General features: G+C 44.1%; 1 protein-coding gene across 1 annotated transcript in view; it reads right to left on the bottom strand.

The window, feature by feature from the left end:
• Positions 1-15,862, bottom strand: part of LOC124719666 — a 55,627-nt gene that overhangs the window by 19,783 nt on the left and 19,982 nt on the right. Inside the window, exon 2 of the mRNA XM_047244878.1 lies at positions 6,200-6,434. Coding sequence (XP_047100834.1) covers positions 6,200-6,434 — 235 coding nt within the window. The remainder of the gene's footprint in view (positions 1-6,199; positions 6,435-15,862) is intronic.

Below are 15,862 nucleotides of genomic sequence, written 5' to 3'. Positions count from 1 at the left end.
TACTCTCAGTCCATGTTCTGCACTCATTAGACTGTTCATTCCACTCAGAAAATCCTGTAATTCTTGATCACTTCCACTGTAGACAGCAAGGTCATCAGCGAATGTTATCATTGATATCCTTTCACCTCGAACTTTAATTCCACTCTTGAACCTTTCCTTTAAGTTCCATCATTGCTTTTACGGAGAACAGATCGAGCATTAGGGGCGAAAGAGTAAATCCCAGTCTTACAATCTTTTTAATTCGAACACTTCAATCTTGTTCTTCCACTCTCATTGTACCCTGTTGACTCTTGTACATGTCGTATACTACCCGCTATTCACTATAGCTTACCCTTATTTTCCTCAGAATTTCGGACATCTTACACCATTTGACCCCATCGAACGCTTTTTCCAGGTCGTCAAATCCAATGAAAGTGTCTTTTTTTCTTCCATGCTTCCATTATCGACCGCAACGTCAGAATTGCCTCTCTAGTGGTTTACCTTTCCTAAAGCCAAGGTGATAGTCATCTAACTGATTCTCCATATTAATTTTGTTTCTTCTGAATGTTATTATTATCAGAAATTTGGATATGTCAGATGTTAAGATGATTGTGCGATAATTCTCGCACTTGTCGGGTCTTGCAATCTTCAGAATTATGTTGATGATGCTTCTTTAAAACTCAGATGGAATGTCCTCAAACTCACACATTCTACACACCAACGTGAATAATCGTTTACTTTCGACTTCCCAAATGATTTTAAAAATTTCGATGGAATGGTATCCATCCCCTTTGCTTTATTTGATCTTAAGTCTTCCAAAGCACTTTAAATTCCGATAGTAATACTGGATCCCGTATCTCTTCTATATTGATTCCTGTTTCATCCTCCTTTTCAGGTTAGAAGGTCTTTTTTAGGTTAGAGGGTATCAGGAAACAACAGAAAAGGAGTTTGCTAAAAGGGGGCAGGTAAAACACAGTGAGGCAATTGTAGCAACAGCCGGTATTGTAAATTGTCGTAGCTGTTTTGGGAAAGAATCAGAAAGCCCTAATAGAAAGCGTTGAAGCTGAAATAGTTATAGGTACGGAAATCTGGCTAAAGCCGGAAATAAGTTCAGCCGAAAATTTTTCAATGCACCTTTCAAAAAGGATACATTAAACACAGTTGGTAGTGGAGTATTTATCACTGTCAGGAGTAGTTTACCCTGTAGCGAAATTGAAGTAGATAGTTCCTGCGAAATTGTATGGGTACAGGTTGTACTTGACAATCGTACTAAACTATTAATAGGCTCGTTTTACCGACCCCCCGACTCAGAAGATATATTTACTGAACAGTTCAAAGAAAACTTGAGTCTCATTTCCAATAAGTACCCCACTCATAAAATTATACTCGTTGATGACTTTAATCTACCCTCGATATGCTGGAAAAATTATACGATTAAAGCCTGCTGCAGGCATAAAACGTCATCCAAAATTGTACTGAATGCTTTCACAGATAATAATTTTGAACAATTAGTTCATAAGCCCACTCGAAACGTAAATTGTTTCGAAAGCATACTTGACCTGTTAGCAACAAATCCTGCACAAATAGTATCATGACGAATACAGGGATTAGCGACCACAAGGTAGTTGCTGCTAGGCTGAATACCGTAACACCTACAACGATCAAAAAGAAACGCGATGTATACCTATTTAAAAAAGCTGATAAAAGAGCTCTTAATGCCTTTTGAAGAGACAGTCTCCAGCCCTTCCCATCTGATCATGTAAGCGTAGAAAAGATGTGGAATGATATCAAACATAGTATCGATGGCAAGTGAGAGATATATAACACATAAATTAATAAGTGATAGTACTGACCCCCATGGTACACAAAACGGGTCAAATGGCTGTTGCAGAAGCAATGAAAAAAGCATGCCAAATTCAAAAGAACGCAAAATCCAAAAGACTGGTAAAGTTTTACAGAAGTTAGAAATATAGCGCGTACGTCAATGTGAGATGCTTTTAATAATTTCGACAACGAAACTCTGTCTCGGAATCCGGCAGAAAACCCGAAGAGATTCTGGTAATACATAAAGCACACCAGTGGGAAGACGCAATCAATACCTTCACTGTGCGATAACAACAGGGAAGTCACTGATGACAGTGCTGCCAAAGCACAGTTTCCGGAACTCCTTCATCAAAGAAGTCGAACTAAATGTTCCTGAGTTCCAATCAAGAGCAACTGCCGAGATGAGAAACGTAGAAGTAGATATCCTCGCAGCAGCAAAGCAGCTTAAGTCGCTTAATAAAGGGAAGGCCTCCGGTCCAGATTGTATACCAGTCAGGTTCCTTGTAGAGTAAGCTGATACAATAGCCCCACATTTAGCTCACAGGAAGATCCGTACCTAAAGACTGGAAAATTGCTCAAGTCGCAACAATATCCAAAAAGGGAAATAGGAGTAATCAGCTCAGTTACAGGCCCTTATCACTAACGTCGATCTGAAGTTGAGTTTTGGAACATATACTATATTAGAACATTACGAATTACCTCGAAGAAAACGATTTATTGACACATAGTCAGCATGGCTTCAGAAAATATCGTTCTTGTGAAACACAACTGGATTTGTGATTTCCTGTCAGAAAGGTCAGTTAGTAGTAACAGACGGGAAGTCATCGAGTAAAACAGAAGTAAAATCCAGCGTTCCCCAAGGAAGTGCTATAGGCCCTCTGTTGTTCCTGATCTGTATTAACGACATAGGAGACAATCTGAGTAGCCTTCTTAGGGTGTTTGGAGATGACCCGGTCATTTACCGTCTTGTAAAGTCATCAGATGATCAAAACGACTCGCAAAATGATTTAGATAAGATATCCGTATGGTGCGAAAAGTGGCAATTGTCTCTGAATAAAGAGAAGTTTGAAGTCATTCACATGAGCAATAAAAGAATTTAGATAAATTTCGATTACGCAGTAAGTCACACAAAACTGAAGGCTGTAAATTCAACTAAATACTTAGGGATCACAATTGCAAATAACCTAAATTGGAACTATCACATAGATAATGTTGTGGGTAGAGCAAACCAAAGACGGCGATTCATTGGCAGATCACTTAGAAAGTGCGACAGGTCTACTAAAGAGACTGCTTACACCAGCTTGTCCGCCCTATTCTGCAGTATTGCTGTGCGGTGTGGGGTCCGCATCAGGTGGGACTGACGGATGACATCTAAATCGTTCAAAGAAGGGCAGCTCGTTTTGTATTATGGCGAAATTGGAGAGATAGTACCACAGATATGATACGTGAATCGGAGTGGCAATCACTAAAACTGCCTGAAAATTACTTACAAGTTCGTGGCGCCCTCCATCAGTAACGCTGTAATTCAATATGGTGTTGGCCCAACCTTGATGACAGCTTCCACTCTCGCAGGCATGCGTTCAATGAGGTGCTGGAAGGTTTCTTGGGGAATGGCAGCCCATTCTTCATGGAGTGCTGCACTGAGAAGAGGTATCGATGTCGGTCGGAGAGGCCTGGCACGAAGTCAGCGTTCCAAAATATCCCAGAGGTGTTCTATAGGATTCAGGTCAGGACTCTGTGCAGGCCAGTCCTCTACAGGGATGTTATTGTCGTTTAAGCACTCCGCCACAGGCAGTGCATTATGAACAGATGCTCGATCGTGTTGAAAGATGCAGTAGCCACCACCGAATAGCTCTTCAACAGTGGGAAGCGAGAAGGTGCTTAAAACATCAGTGTACGCCTGTGTTGTGATTGTGCCAAGCAAAACACCAAACGGTGCAAGTCTCCTCCATGAAAAACACGACCACACCATAACACCAACGCCTCCGAATTTTACTGTTGGCACTACACACGCTGGCAGATGACGTTCACTGGGCATTCGCCATACCCACACCCTGCCATCGGTCGCCACATTGTGTACCGTGGTTTGTCACTCCCACTGTTCAACTGTCCAATGTTTACGCTCCTTAGACCAAGCGAGGCGTCGTTTGGCATTTACTGATGTGATGTGTGTCTTATGAGCAGTCTCTCGACCATGAAATCCAAGTTTTCTCACCTCCTGCCAAACTGTCATAGTACTTGCAGTGGATCTTGATGCAGTTTGGAATTCCTGTGTGATGGTCTGGATAGATGTCTGCCTATTACACACTACGATCCTCTTCAATTGTCGGCAGTGTCTGTCAGTCAGAAGAAGAGGTCGGCCTGTACGCTTTTGTGCTGTACGTGTCCCTTCACATTCCCACTTCACTATAAGATTGCAAACAGTGGTCCTAGAGATGTTTAGGAGTGTGGAAATCTTACGTACAGACGTATGACACAAGTGACACCCAACGACCTGACCAAGTTCCAAATCCCTGAGTTTCGCAGAGCGCTCCATTCTTCTCTCTCACGCTGTCTAATTACTACTGAGTTTGCTCATATGGAGTACCTGGCAGCATAATGCACCTAACATGAAAAACGTATGTTTTTGGGGTTTGTCCGGATACTTTTGATCACATAGTGTATGTAGATGGGTGTAAACTTTTATTAAATAGAGGTTAGCGAAAAGTACATCATGATCCAAACCTGGAATCACGAGGGATTAGAATTTTGTTACTAACTGCTTAATTTTCAGAATACGACAGCTACAAGAATTCAGTGAAGCGCAGTTGGAAGACAGTGCCCACAAAAGTCCCAAGTCAACATGGCAGTAGTTTGTAATGTGGCGTCAGGAGAGAAAATACTGTGTAGTTTGCAGAGACAGACACCTCCTGAGGTGCTAACAGGTGAAACAGTCACAGGCAGTGTAGAACTGAAAGGAAAAATAGTCCCTCATAGAATTGCACGTTGTCAGCGATGGGAGGTATAAAAAATTATTTAATGGATGGTCAGGAGAGTGTTTCAGTGGGGCCACCGAATTAGGCCATTATAGTATGAAAAGCATTATTTGTCCTACACTGAACTGTATGACGTCACTGCAGCCAAAAAATGTGAGCAGAGAGGATGGCAACCAGTTCTTCAGTGAGAACGCGCCAGGTGTTGGAAGAAACTGGACAGGCAAAAAATTGGTGGTGCACCTCTGTGGCATAACAAGCTATTCTTGCTCATTCCCAGTTAACAAACTGCCATCAAATACAGTTTCATAGGAATTGAGTCTGTTTGACATTGATGAAGTATATTTTGTTTTGTGACAATCTACACAGACTTAAAAGATGAGGCATAATGAGCAAAGCTAACGCAGTGGAATACATCATCACCCCAACTCTAAATGGTAAGTGGGACGATGTAGGGTGCCAAGTTGTCGACTGGGTCAATGTTGTGACTATATCATCGTGCGTGGCCTCTTGGTCACGATGACAGGCTTAAATCAGTTTGTCTCATGTTATTACTTGCCAGCAGATCCAAAATCATGTGGACTTTGTGGTCTTTTAAGTCCCATTCGGTGGACCACTCAGTACAGAAGTATTGTTGCAGGGTAGAACTGTAAACTCATCTACACACATATGACTACCACTGTGTCTGATGGGAGAAGCAATCCGTGAGTGCTGGTGGTAAGGAGGAGGGTGGGGAAGGAGGAAGGATAGCAAGGAAGCGGTGGGGGAGGGTGCAGTGTTGCTTGTGGGAACACGCAGGAAAATGATGGGGACATGACAAAAAACAAGATGTCAGTCCGCATGACAAACTGTGACCAAGAGGCAGCTGGACACCCAGTTGGTGAATATGCTGCCCAATACATTGGACCTCAGTTCAGTGACTGCTTCACAGCCTGGGCCATCTGGATCCTTACTAACAGCACCAGCTTTTCCCTAACTGAGGAGGTGGGAACTCTCCTGCAGTTATCTTACCTTCCCATAAGCCGCCTGGCCCAGCCTTTGCTCCACACTCGCACCTCCTTCCTGCTCCCACTTCAGATCTACACAGCCTTCTGTTTCATCAATGCCTTTACTACTGTTTTTCTTCTCATCTCCCTTTGCCATTCCCCTTTCCCACCTGCTCAACTGGTAAATTTAAGGGGAGTTGAGCTCCATATGAAAAACCTGAAGAGTCTTATGAACTCCAGAGGTCATTATCAAGTTCTCAGGCGGTGTCACAAGGTGTTACCTTGATGTCTCCTAGATGACCAGTGTTTCGTCCCGTCTGCTGACTATCTAATGTTAGTCTCGGAAAATAGAGGTAGTAGCTTAGAGAACAAATATGAGAACTGGAGAAGAGGATTACACGTACGACTATGGGTTGGTTCTTTCAGTGGCGTACGTACCCTTGTACGGAGCAAGAGCGAATGCAGTCGGCAGCGACGCTGCGGATGAGGCCCCTGGTGAGCTCCCTGGAGCTGTCCTCCGTGAGGTGGCGAACCTCCGCGAGGGCGCGGCCGCACTCCTCGTCCTCCGCGGGCGGCGGCTCGTGGCCTCTGCGCGGCACCAGCCGTGTGGCGGCCGGCACCGCGACGGACGGCGCCTCCAGGTTCTCGCACGTTTCGAACAGATAATAATTTCCTGCGAAGCGATTTCCAGTACCCATTAGGCTGGCACGCTGACAGATCAGACAGGTTCTTGTTGACTAGTACTGTCTAGACCAGGGATCCCCAAACTATTTTGGACAAGTGACCCCTTTTCCAAAATGAACTGTTACCTCAGACCCCCATGGCCAAATTACCTGCTTTTAAGATCAACCCCCTTATTCATAATGGTGCGCTAACTTAAAACAGCTGCTACAGAGTGTTATTTTTCATTCTGACTTAGGTCAATAGAAGAAGAGAGAGTGAGAATTAGCAATGCTTCAAGTTAGCAGACTATTATGAATAAGGGGAGCTATCTTTAGTTGTTTCCTATTGATACAAAATACCTAGGTACTAAGGTACCAATTGGAAAACTTTGCACTTGGTTAAGTGAGTAAAGTTGACTTCATTTTCTCATCAAAATTAAAAAAAGATAAAAAGACGTACGCTCCAACTCATTATCTTGCACAAACTTGTCCACACAGACTTGCCGAGTTCTTCATCTTGTACGAACTTGAGACTTTACATTACTACAACAATGCTATTTCCTACAAAAATATTAATTATTCTTAGTACACGTAACACAACATAAGCAATACAGTACCTGCCTACCTTGAAAGTTTTAAATAAGAACTTGTGTTAATTTAATAGGGGTAGATTTTTCGACCTCGTCGACCCCCAAAATCAGTTTTCGTTTATGTCGACCCCTAGGAACCCGACATCGACCCCAAGGGGTCTATATCGACCACTCTGGGAATCCCTGGTCTAGACAGTCACTGCCAGCCATTGAAATTGCAACACAAAAATTTGACTCCACCGAGACCGAAGGTTGCCAGGTTGAACTGGTCGCACTCATTTATGCCTGGCACCTGGCATCATCGTACGCGGAGCCATTTGCTACAGAGTAAATGGCTGGCAAGTTTCACAACAATCGTTAAATTTCTGACATGTTAAGACCAGTCAGTGTTCTCTATCTTCGAGATCTCCATCATTCTGTCTCCAGCAAAATATTAAGTTCCTGGCAGATGAAAATCGTGTGCCGGACGGAGACTCGAACTCGGGACCTTTGAATTCGCGGGCAAATCCTCGATTGGTAGAGCACTTGCCCACGAAAGCCAAAGGTACCGAGTTCGAGTCCCAGTCGGGCACACCGATTTTATCTGCAAGGAAGTTTCGGGTCCAGAGTTCGAGTCTCAGTCAGGCACACAGTTTCAATCTGCCAGGAAGATTCATATCAGAGCACGCTCCACTGCAGAGTGAAAATCTCATTCTATGTTTCCCATGCTGTCCCAACGTACATCAATACAGAGAGTTTTGGGCTGTTACGTCCAGCACGTCCTGCAGACCTCTCACTCATTGAGAGCACCTTGTCACGTGTTGCTAAGAAACGGGCACGTCAAAACTCACCAGCCATTGAGCTCTGGTACAGAGTTGAAGAAGGGTAGAATGTAACTATACCTGTCATCTAAGCTTTAGTTCGACTCAGTGTTCAGTCAGATCACAGCCACTGTTGGTGGCACAACTGGAGGCTCTGTGTACTACAGCTTGCATAGTCATCAGTCAGCTAACAACGTAATCATATAATCTGCCCGTATTCAGAATACACACAGAAAGTACAATTTAGTTATTTTCTGTACTTTCTGCTGTTACGAATCTAGTAACCAAATGTGAGCTTCTACATCCATAATTTAGCGACGACTTTGGTGTACAGCAAACCAGCTATGTGGAATTTTCTGAAGGAATGATACTGCGAGCCGGACCGGGACTCGAACTCGGGAACTTTACTTTTTGCTCTCCGGACAGAGCCACCCAAGTACGACTCACGACCCCTCCTCACAGCTTTACCTCTGCCAGTACTTCATAGAAGTTTTCCTGCGAAACTTACGGGATTAGCACTCCTTCATCCAGTTTTCTGATTTTGCACATTTTCTGCAGATTTTGAGGTGTGACATGAATTACCCGTCTTTTTTAAACAAAATTCTTGTTCAATACTGCAGCATTTTCAAGAACAGTCTCAAATGTCGTCATTCGTTAAAACACTTCAGTGTCGGTTCTAATGATACGTTCAGTATCATACCTTTTATCTCCGACACATAACGCTTCAGCTTAGTGAAGCATTATACACTTAAGCGCCTAAGAAACTGGTATAGGTATGCGTATTCAAATGCAGAAATATGTAAACAGGCAGAATACGGCGCTGTGGTCGGCAAGGCCTATATAAGCAAAAAGTGTCTCGCGCAGTTGTTAGGTCGGTTACTGCCGCTACAATGTCAGTTAATCAAGACGAGTTTGAATGTGGCGTTACAGTCGACGGGCGAGCGATGGGACACAGCATCTCCGAGATAGCGATGAAGTGGGGATTTTTCCGTACGACCATTTCACTAGTGTACCGTGAATATCTGGAATCTGGTAAAAGTCAAATCTCCGACACCGCTGCGAACGGAAAAAGATCCTGGAAGAACGGGACCAACGACGACTGAAGAGAATCGTTCAACGTGACAGAAGCCCCACCCTTCTGCAAATTGCTGCAAATTTCAATTCTGCGCCATCGACAAGTGTCAGTGTGCGAACATCAAATTGTATCGAGCGGATGGACATGTGAGGGTGTGGAGACAACCTCCACGGACCTTAGCTTGTCAGTTGGGGACTGTTCAAGCTGGTGGGGGCTGTAGATACTAGATACGACTGCTGTTCAGAAGAGATCTTCACGCCGTAGTACTCTTTCGGATTTATGGACAGCCCTGCAGGATTCATGGTGTCAGTTCCCTTCAGCACACCTTCAGACATTAGTCGAGTCCATACGACGTCATGTTGCGGCACTTCTGTGTGCTCGCGTGGGCCTTACACGATATTAGGCAGGTGTACCAGTTTCTTCGGCTCTTGAGTGTGAAAGAAATGAGATCCTGTGTTTGGCATTGTTGTGGAAAGGGAACTGTTGGCGGTGTTTTATATGTTCATTTTCGTAACGTCTTTTTGTAATCTACATTGTTTTATGTGTGGTTAGCTAACATTTTGGGAGAGAGAACCTGTATCCATGTTGAAGCAGTAACGAAAGAAGTGATCAGTGAAATTCCTAGAAGTAGCGCTGCAAAGCGATGAGCAATCGAGCGAGCTCGTAAGGACGGTAACAGGTAGTAAGGCGAATGGTCGACTTCGGTTACAGGAAAGCGTAGCTCCTCTGCAAAGGAGGCAGCGTATGGAAGAACTGTGCGGTCCATTCTTGAGTACTGGTCGTGTGTGTGGTACGTCCGCCAAGTCGAACTGTAGGAAGATGTCGAAGCAAATCAGAGGAGTACTCCTGGAGTTGTTACCGGTAGGTTCGATAAACACGCGAGTGTTGCTAAGATACTTGGTGACGTCAAATGGGAGCTCATGGAGGGAAGACGATGTTCCATTCGCGAAAACCTGCTGAGGAAATTCACGAGTGGAACGGAAATGACTAGCAGTGGCGGACTGAACCCTCCTGCATTCACCGTGTGTTGGCCGGGGCAGTACGTACGTAGGTGTAGATGGAATGCTTGTTACAGGCTGCTTTCCCTTGAACTACACATTAGGGGTTCCTCCCTGCTTTGCGTATTGTACACGGGAAGAATGAAATGCGTATGTGGCTCTAATTTAATCTGTGATTCCAAACTTTTTACTGGATCATCAGCCTATATAGGCTATCGAGTAATAGCTGAGACTAGTTTGGCCTTGACAGCGTTCCCCTGAAGCTCTTATGCGACTCAGAGAAGCCTGTGGCCATTGGAACTGCTCTCTTCGTTGTTGTTGTTGTTGTGTTCTTCAGTCCGAAGACTGGTTCGATGCAGCTCTCCATGCTACTCCTGTGCAAAACTTTTCATCACCGTGTAACTACTGCAACCTACATCCCTCTGCATCTGCTTACTGCATTCATCTGTTGGTCTCCCTCTACAGTTTTTACATCACACGATACATGATCTACCCATCTAATCTTCAGCATTCTTCTGTAGCACCACATTTCAAAAGCTTCTATTCCGTTCTTGTTTAAACTATTTACCATCCATTTTTCTCTTGCATACATGGCTACACTCCACACAAATACTTTCAGAAAGGACTTCCTCACACTTAATCTATACTCGACGTTAACAAATTTCTCTTCTTCAGAAACGCTTGTCTTGCCATTGACAGTCTGCATTTCATATCCTCCGTACTTCGACCGTCATCAGTTATTTTGCTCCCAAATAGCAAAACTCATCTACTAATTTAAGTGTCTTCTTTCCTAATCTAATTTCATCAGCGTCACCTGATTTAATTCGACTACATTCCATAACGCTCGTTTTGCTTTTGTTGATGTTCGTCTAATATTCTCCTTTGCTTTCTTCGCATGCCTTCGGTATCCCAACTTAGTCCTTTTTGGTATGTATCTCATACATTTGACCAGTAATCTAGGATGGGTTGCACGACAATTTTGCAAGGAAGCTCCTGTATAAACTAATTATTCGTTAGACACAGCTGTACTCCCATACCCGTGGTTATGTTGTGATGAGTAACGGAGCAGTATACGGACTTCACAGTTCGGCCCTCGGTGCATGGATATGGTGAATCACTTCTTTGTAATCTCCTCCTAGCATTTTCTCCAATGCAGTTTTTAAATTGGTAATTAGGTGATGGTGTCCATGCAACATTCTCTTTTTTCCACGCCTCGGATATATTTATCCCTACAGGCTGCTTCATTGGTCCCATTCCCCACTATGTCTATCTGTAGGGACTGATGGTGATGGTTGCGTGGAGGACGAGAAGAGGCAATTACGGCAATTTCGACCTCGAATCGTAAGAGTAGGTGAAAACCTGGCACTTTTACCTCCGTACCCGTAGCAAATGAAGTCATCTCAAAGCATGCATTGTATTTCCCAATTATATTTTAACAACACATCGATTCATTACATTCCGTCAAAAATGCAGTTTTCAGGGGTTCCTCTGGATTTCCTAGGAATGTAAGTGAGAACTCGTCTCCAGAGCAAATCAGACCGACCATTTCTTCCTACGATTCCAACGCGTTACGATGTTTACATTTTTGATGTATCCTCCCTAAGATGACTAATCGATGATTAATGTAGTCAGTTAAATGATTCATAATTAAATGCAGCCTCACTAAATGCTTCTCACATTTTGGATGTAGAGGTACGTAGTCTCTCTGTTTCTTATATCGCATTTAAATAACGCCCTCGCTCAGAGTGTTCAAGCGGCTCGGAAGCTGTAAGTGTCTAAAATGCAGCGGGTTAGTGAATGGTCTGTCTCTACAGCTGTTACGGCCGCGTAATGTTCTGCAAGTAAGGTCCGGCAGATCTGAGACTGCTTCGAGGCTTGTTGAGTTCCAGAAACTTTCCTAGACCGACCTATCTTAGAAAAATACTCTAAATCAAACTTACCTTTACGAAGTATAGCTTGAAATAGTTGATAATCGGTGTGCATGTGGCAGCACGCGTACCTAATACGAGGGTGAGTCAAATGAAAACCTTAAATTTGTAATAACAAATCGAAATTTCGCGCCGTTATCCTGTAAATTGGTAAGCGTGCTACAAACAGCGTGCAGAATGGCCTGTATTTGGCAGCATAGTGCAGATACACACATACCGTCGCAGTATCACTATAGAGATGGTCGTCCCACTTGCGACTTGCACCAGGCAAGAACAGCGTTCTGTTATTCGGTTTTTGCGTAGTGAAGGTGTGAAACCTATTGTAATTCATCGACGAATGAAGGTTCCGTACGGTGATGCATGTTTGTCAGAACAGCAAGTCTACGAATGCAGTAGGAAGTTCGCAAATGGTGTGACTTCAGTGGAAGATGCTCCTCGTCCAGGTCAGGCACATCGAGTAGTGATTCTACAGAACATTGCAGCAGTTGAAGCCATAGTGAAGGAAAACTGCCGAAAGACACTGAATGACATTGCACCATGTTTACAGATTAGTCATGGGTCAGCACACCACATTGCGCACGATGTACTCCAGTTTCACAAAGTGTCTGCAAGATGGGTGCCACGGCAGCTGACTCCTGGAATGAGAGAGCGACGTGGCGATGCTCGTGAAGAAATTCTTCGGCGCTTTGAACGAGAAGGTAATGGCTTCCTTGCAAGAATCGTTACTGGGGACGAAACCTGGGTTCACTTCCACCAACCGGAAACGAAGAGAGTGAGCAAGTAATGGCGCCATTCCTCATCACCAAAACCAAAGAAGTTTTGAACAGAACCATCAGCAGGGAAGGTTATGCTGACTCTCTTTTGGGACGAGAAAGGCGTCATTTTGGATCATTTGGCTGACATCGAAATAAGTGTCAAAGGAATAGAAAAGCAACTGGAATCACTCAACAGAGGAAAGTCCACTGGACCTGACGGGATACCAATTCGATTCTACACATAGTACGCGACAGAACTTGCCCCCCTTCTAACAGCCGTGTACCGCAAGTCTCTAGAGGAACGGAAGGTTCCAAATGATTGGAAAAGAGCACAGGTAGTCCCAGTCTTCAAGAAGGGTCGTCGAGCAGATGCGCAAAACTGCAGACCTATATCTTTGACGTCGATCTGTTGTAGAATTTTAGAACATGTTTTTTGCTCGAGTATCATGTCGTTTTTGGAAACCCAGAATCAACTATGTAGGAATCAACATGGATTCCGGAAACAGCGATCGTGTGAGACCCAACTCGCTTTATGTGTTCATGAGACCCAGAAAATATTAGATACAGACTCCCAGGTAGATGCTATTTTTCTTGACTTCCGGAAGGCGTTCGATACAGTTCCGCACTGTCGCCTGATAAACAAAGTAAGAGCCCACGGAATATCAGACCAGGTGTGTGGCTGGATTGAAGAGTTTTTAGCAAACAGAACACAGCATGTTGTTATCAATGGAGAGAAGTCTACAGACGTTAAAGTAACCTCTGGCGTGCCACAGAGGAGTGTTATGGGACCATTGCTTTTCACAATATATATAAATGACCTAGTAGATAGTGTCGGAAGTTCCATGCGGCTTTTCGCGGATGATGCTGTAGTATACAGAGAAGTTGCAGCATTAGAAAATTGTAGCGAAATGCAGGAAGATCTGCAGCGGATAGGCACTTGGTGCAGGGAGTGGCAACTGTCCCTTAACAGACAAATGTAATGTATTGCGAATACATAGAAAGAAGGATCCTTTATTGTACGATTATATGATAGCGGAACAAACACTGGTAGCAGTTACTTCTGTAAAATATCTGGGAGTATGCGTGCGGAACGATTTGAAGTGGAATGATCATATAAAATTAATTGTTGGTAAGGCGGGTACCAGGTAGAGATTCATTGGGAGAGTGCTTAGAAAATGTAGTCCATCAACAAAGGAGGTGGCTTACAAAACACTCGTTCCACCTATACTTGCGTATTGCTCATCAGTGTGGGATCCGTACCAGATAGCGTTGACAGAGGAGATAGAGAAGATCCAAAGAAGAGCGGCGCGTTTCGTCACAGGGTTATTTGGTAACCGTGATAGCGTTACGGAGCTGTTTAGCAAACTCAAGTGGCAGACTCTGCAAGAGAGGCGCTCTGCATCACGGTGTAGCTTGCTCGCCAGGTTTCGAGAGGGTGCGTTTCTGAATGAGGTATCGAATATATTGCTTCCCTCTACTTATACCTCCTGAGGAGATCACGAATGTAAAATTAGAGAGATTAGAGCACGCACGGAGGCCTTCAGACAGTCGTTCTTCCCGCGAACCATACGCGACTGGAACAGGAAAGAGAGGTAATGACAGTGGCACGTAAAGTGCCCTCCGCCACACACTGTTGGGTGGCTTGCTGAGTATAAATGTAGATGTAGATACATGCCTAGAGGGACCACTTTCACCAGTAAATCATACACAGATCTCCTAAAAAATTATCTGCTGCCTGCAATGAAATCAAAGCGACGTGGGTCTGTCAGCAGGTGCCCTTTTGCAACATGACAATGCAAGGCCCCACACTGCCCGTACAACAGCTGCAACAACCACAGACCTGCATTTTGAGTGTGTTCCTCATCCACCATACTCACCAGACTTTGCCCCAAGTGATTTCCATATCTTTGGACCACTCAAAGACGCAATGGGAGGAAAGAAGTTCCGTTGTGATGAAGAGGTACGCCACGCGGTGCATGAGTGGTTGCCCGGACTACCAAAAGAATTATTTTCTAAAGGAATTTATGCACTTTGTAAGCGCTGGAGGACTTGCATTGAACGTGGATGAGATTATATTGAAAAGTGATACAGCTTTGTACCACTTCTGCACAATAAATAATATTTAAAAATATATATATATTCCAAAACTCCGTGTATAAAAACAGGACCTTAATGTTCTCGTACCTGAGGATATGATGGTGATAAAAAGGTACGGCCAAGTGTTGAGGATGGACCTTGGGCTAGAGGCCAGTTGCATACCCAGCAGAAAGATCCTCTCAGTGCCACTACCCTACAGTACAGGATCAAAGTACGAATAGTACACACTTCACCCTGCTTAGGCAAATGGAGGAAATCGGTTGACTCTCTTTTTGCATTTGATATGGTCTATAATGTGTTTGATGAAACTGATGGAGGTACCGTTATTTTATAAGCGGTTCCTTGGGAAACCACACAAAAAAGGTCTTTTACCATATTTTCGCCGGCACCGGCTGACTAGAACCCAGCCGAGGATTCGAAAACAGCTATGTACAGCAAATGGCTGAAATATTCCAAAGATCCCGATCTCGAACAATCTTGAAATTTTTTTTCATAACTTTATCCATTCCGAGATACAGAGGTTGGAGATATCCTACTTGTACAAGCACATTACACACCTCCAATCCGGTTTGCAGTGAAAACATAATTCATAAAGTGACGTAACAGGGAGAATTATGCTGGAAAGTGTTTCCGTTACCATCTGGGAACCTCAAGTTGTAATACTAAAGCACATGAAAAATCCATTTGCTTCTAAAAGTCAGGTCTGAAGGCGAAACTGAGTTTCACATTCTCTATGTGATCAAAAGTATCCCTACACCTGGCTGAAAATGACTTACAAGTTCGTCGCGCCCTCCATCGGTAATGTTGGAATTCAAAATGGTATCGGCCCACTCTTAGCCTTGATGACAGCTTCCAGTCTCGCAGGCACACGTTTGATCAGGGGCCTTGGGGAATGGCAGCCCATTCTTCACGGAATTCTGCACTGAGGAGAGGCATTCATGTCGGTTGGTGAGGCCTGGCACGAAGTCGGCGTCCCAAAACATCCCAAAGGTGTTCTATAGGATTCAGGTCAGGACTCTGTACAGACCAGTCTATTACAGGGATGTTATTCTCGTGTAACTACTCCGCCACAGGCAGTGCATTATGAACAAAGCTCGATCGTGTTGAAAGATGGAATCGCCATCCCCGAATTACTTTTCATCGGTCAGAAGCAAGAAGGGGCTTAAAACATCAATGTAAGCCTGTGCTGTGATAGT

Source organism: Schistocerca piceifrons, chromosome 11 (assembly GCF_021461385.2).
Source record: "Schistocerca piceifrons isolate TAMUIC-IGC-003096 chromosome 11, iqSchPice1.1, whole genome shotgun sequence".
NCBI classification, from domain to species: domain Eukaryota; kingdom Metazoa; phylum Arthropoda; class Insecta; order Orthoptera; family Acrididae; genus Schistocerca; species Schistocerca piceifrons.
This window is presented reverse-complemented; position numbering and strand designations above follow the sequence as displayed.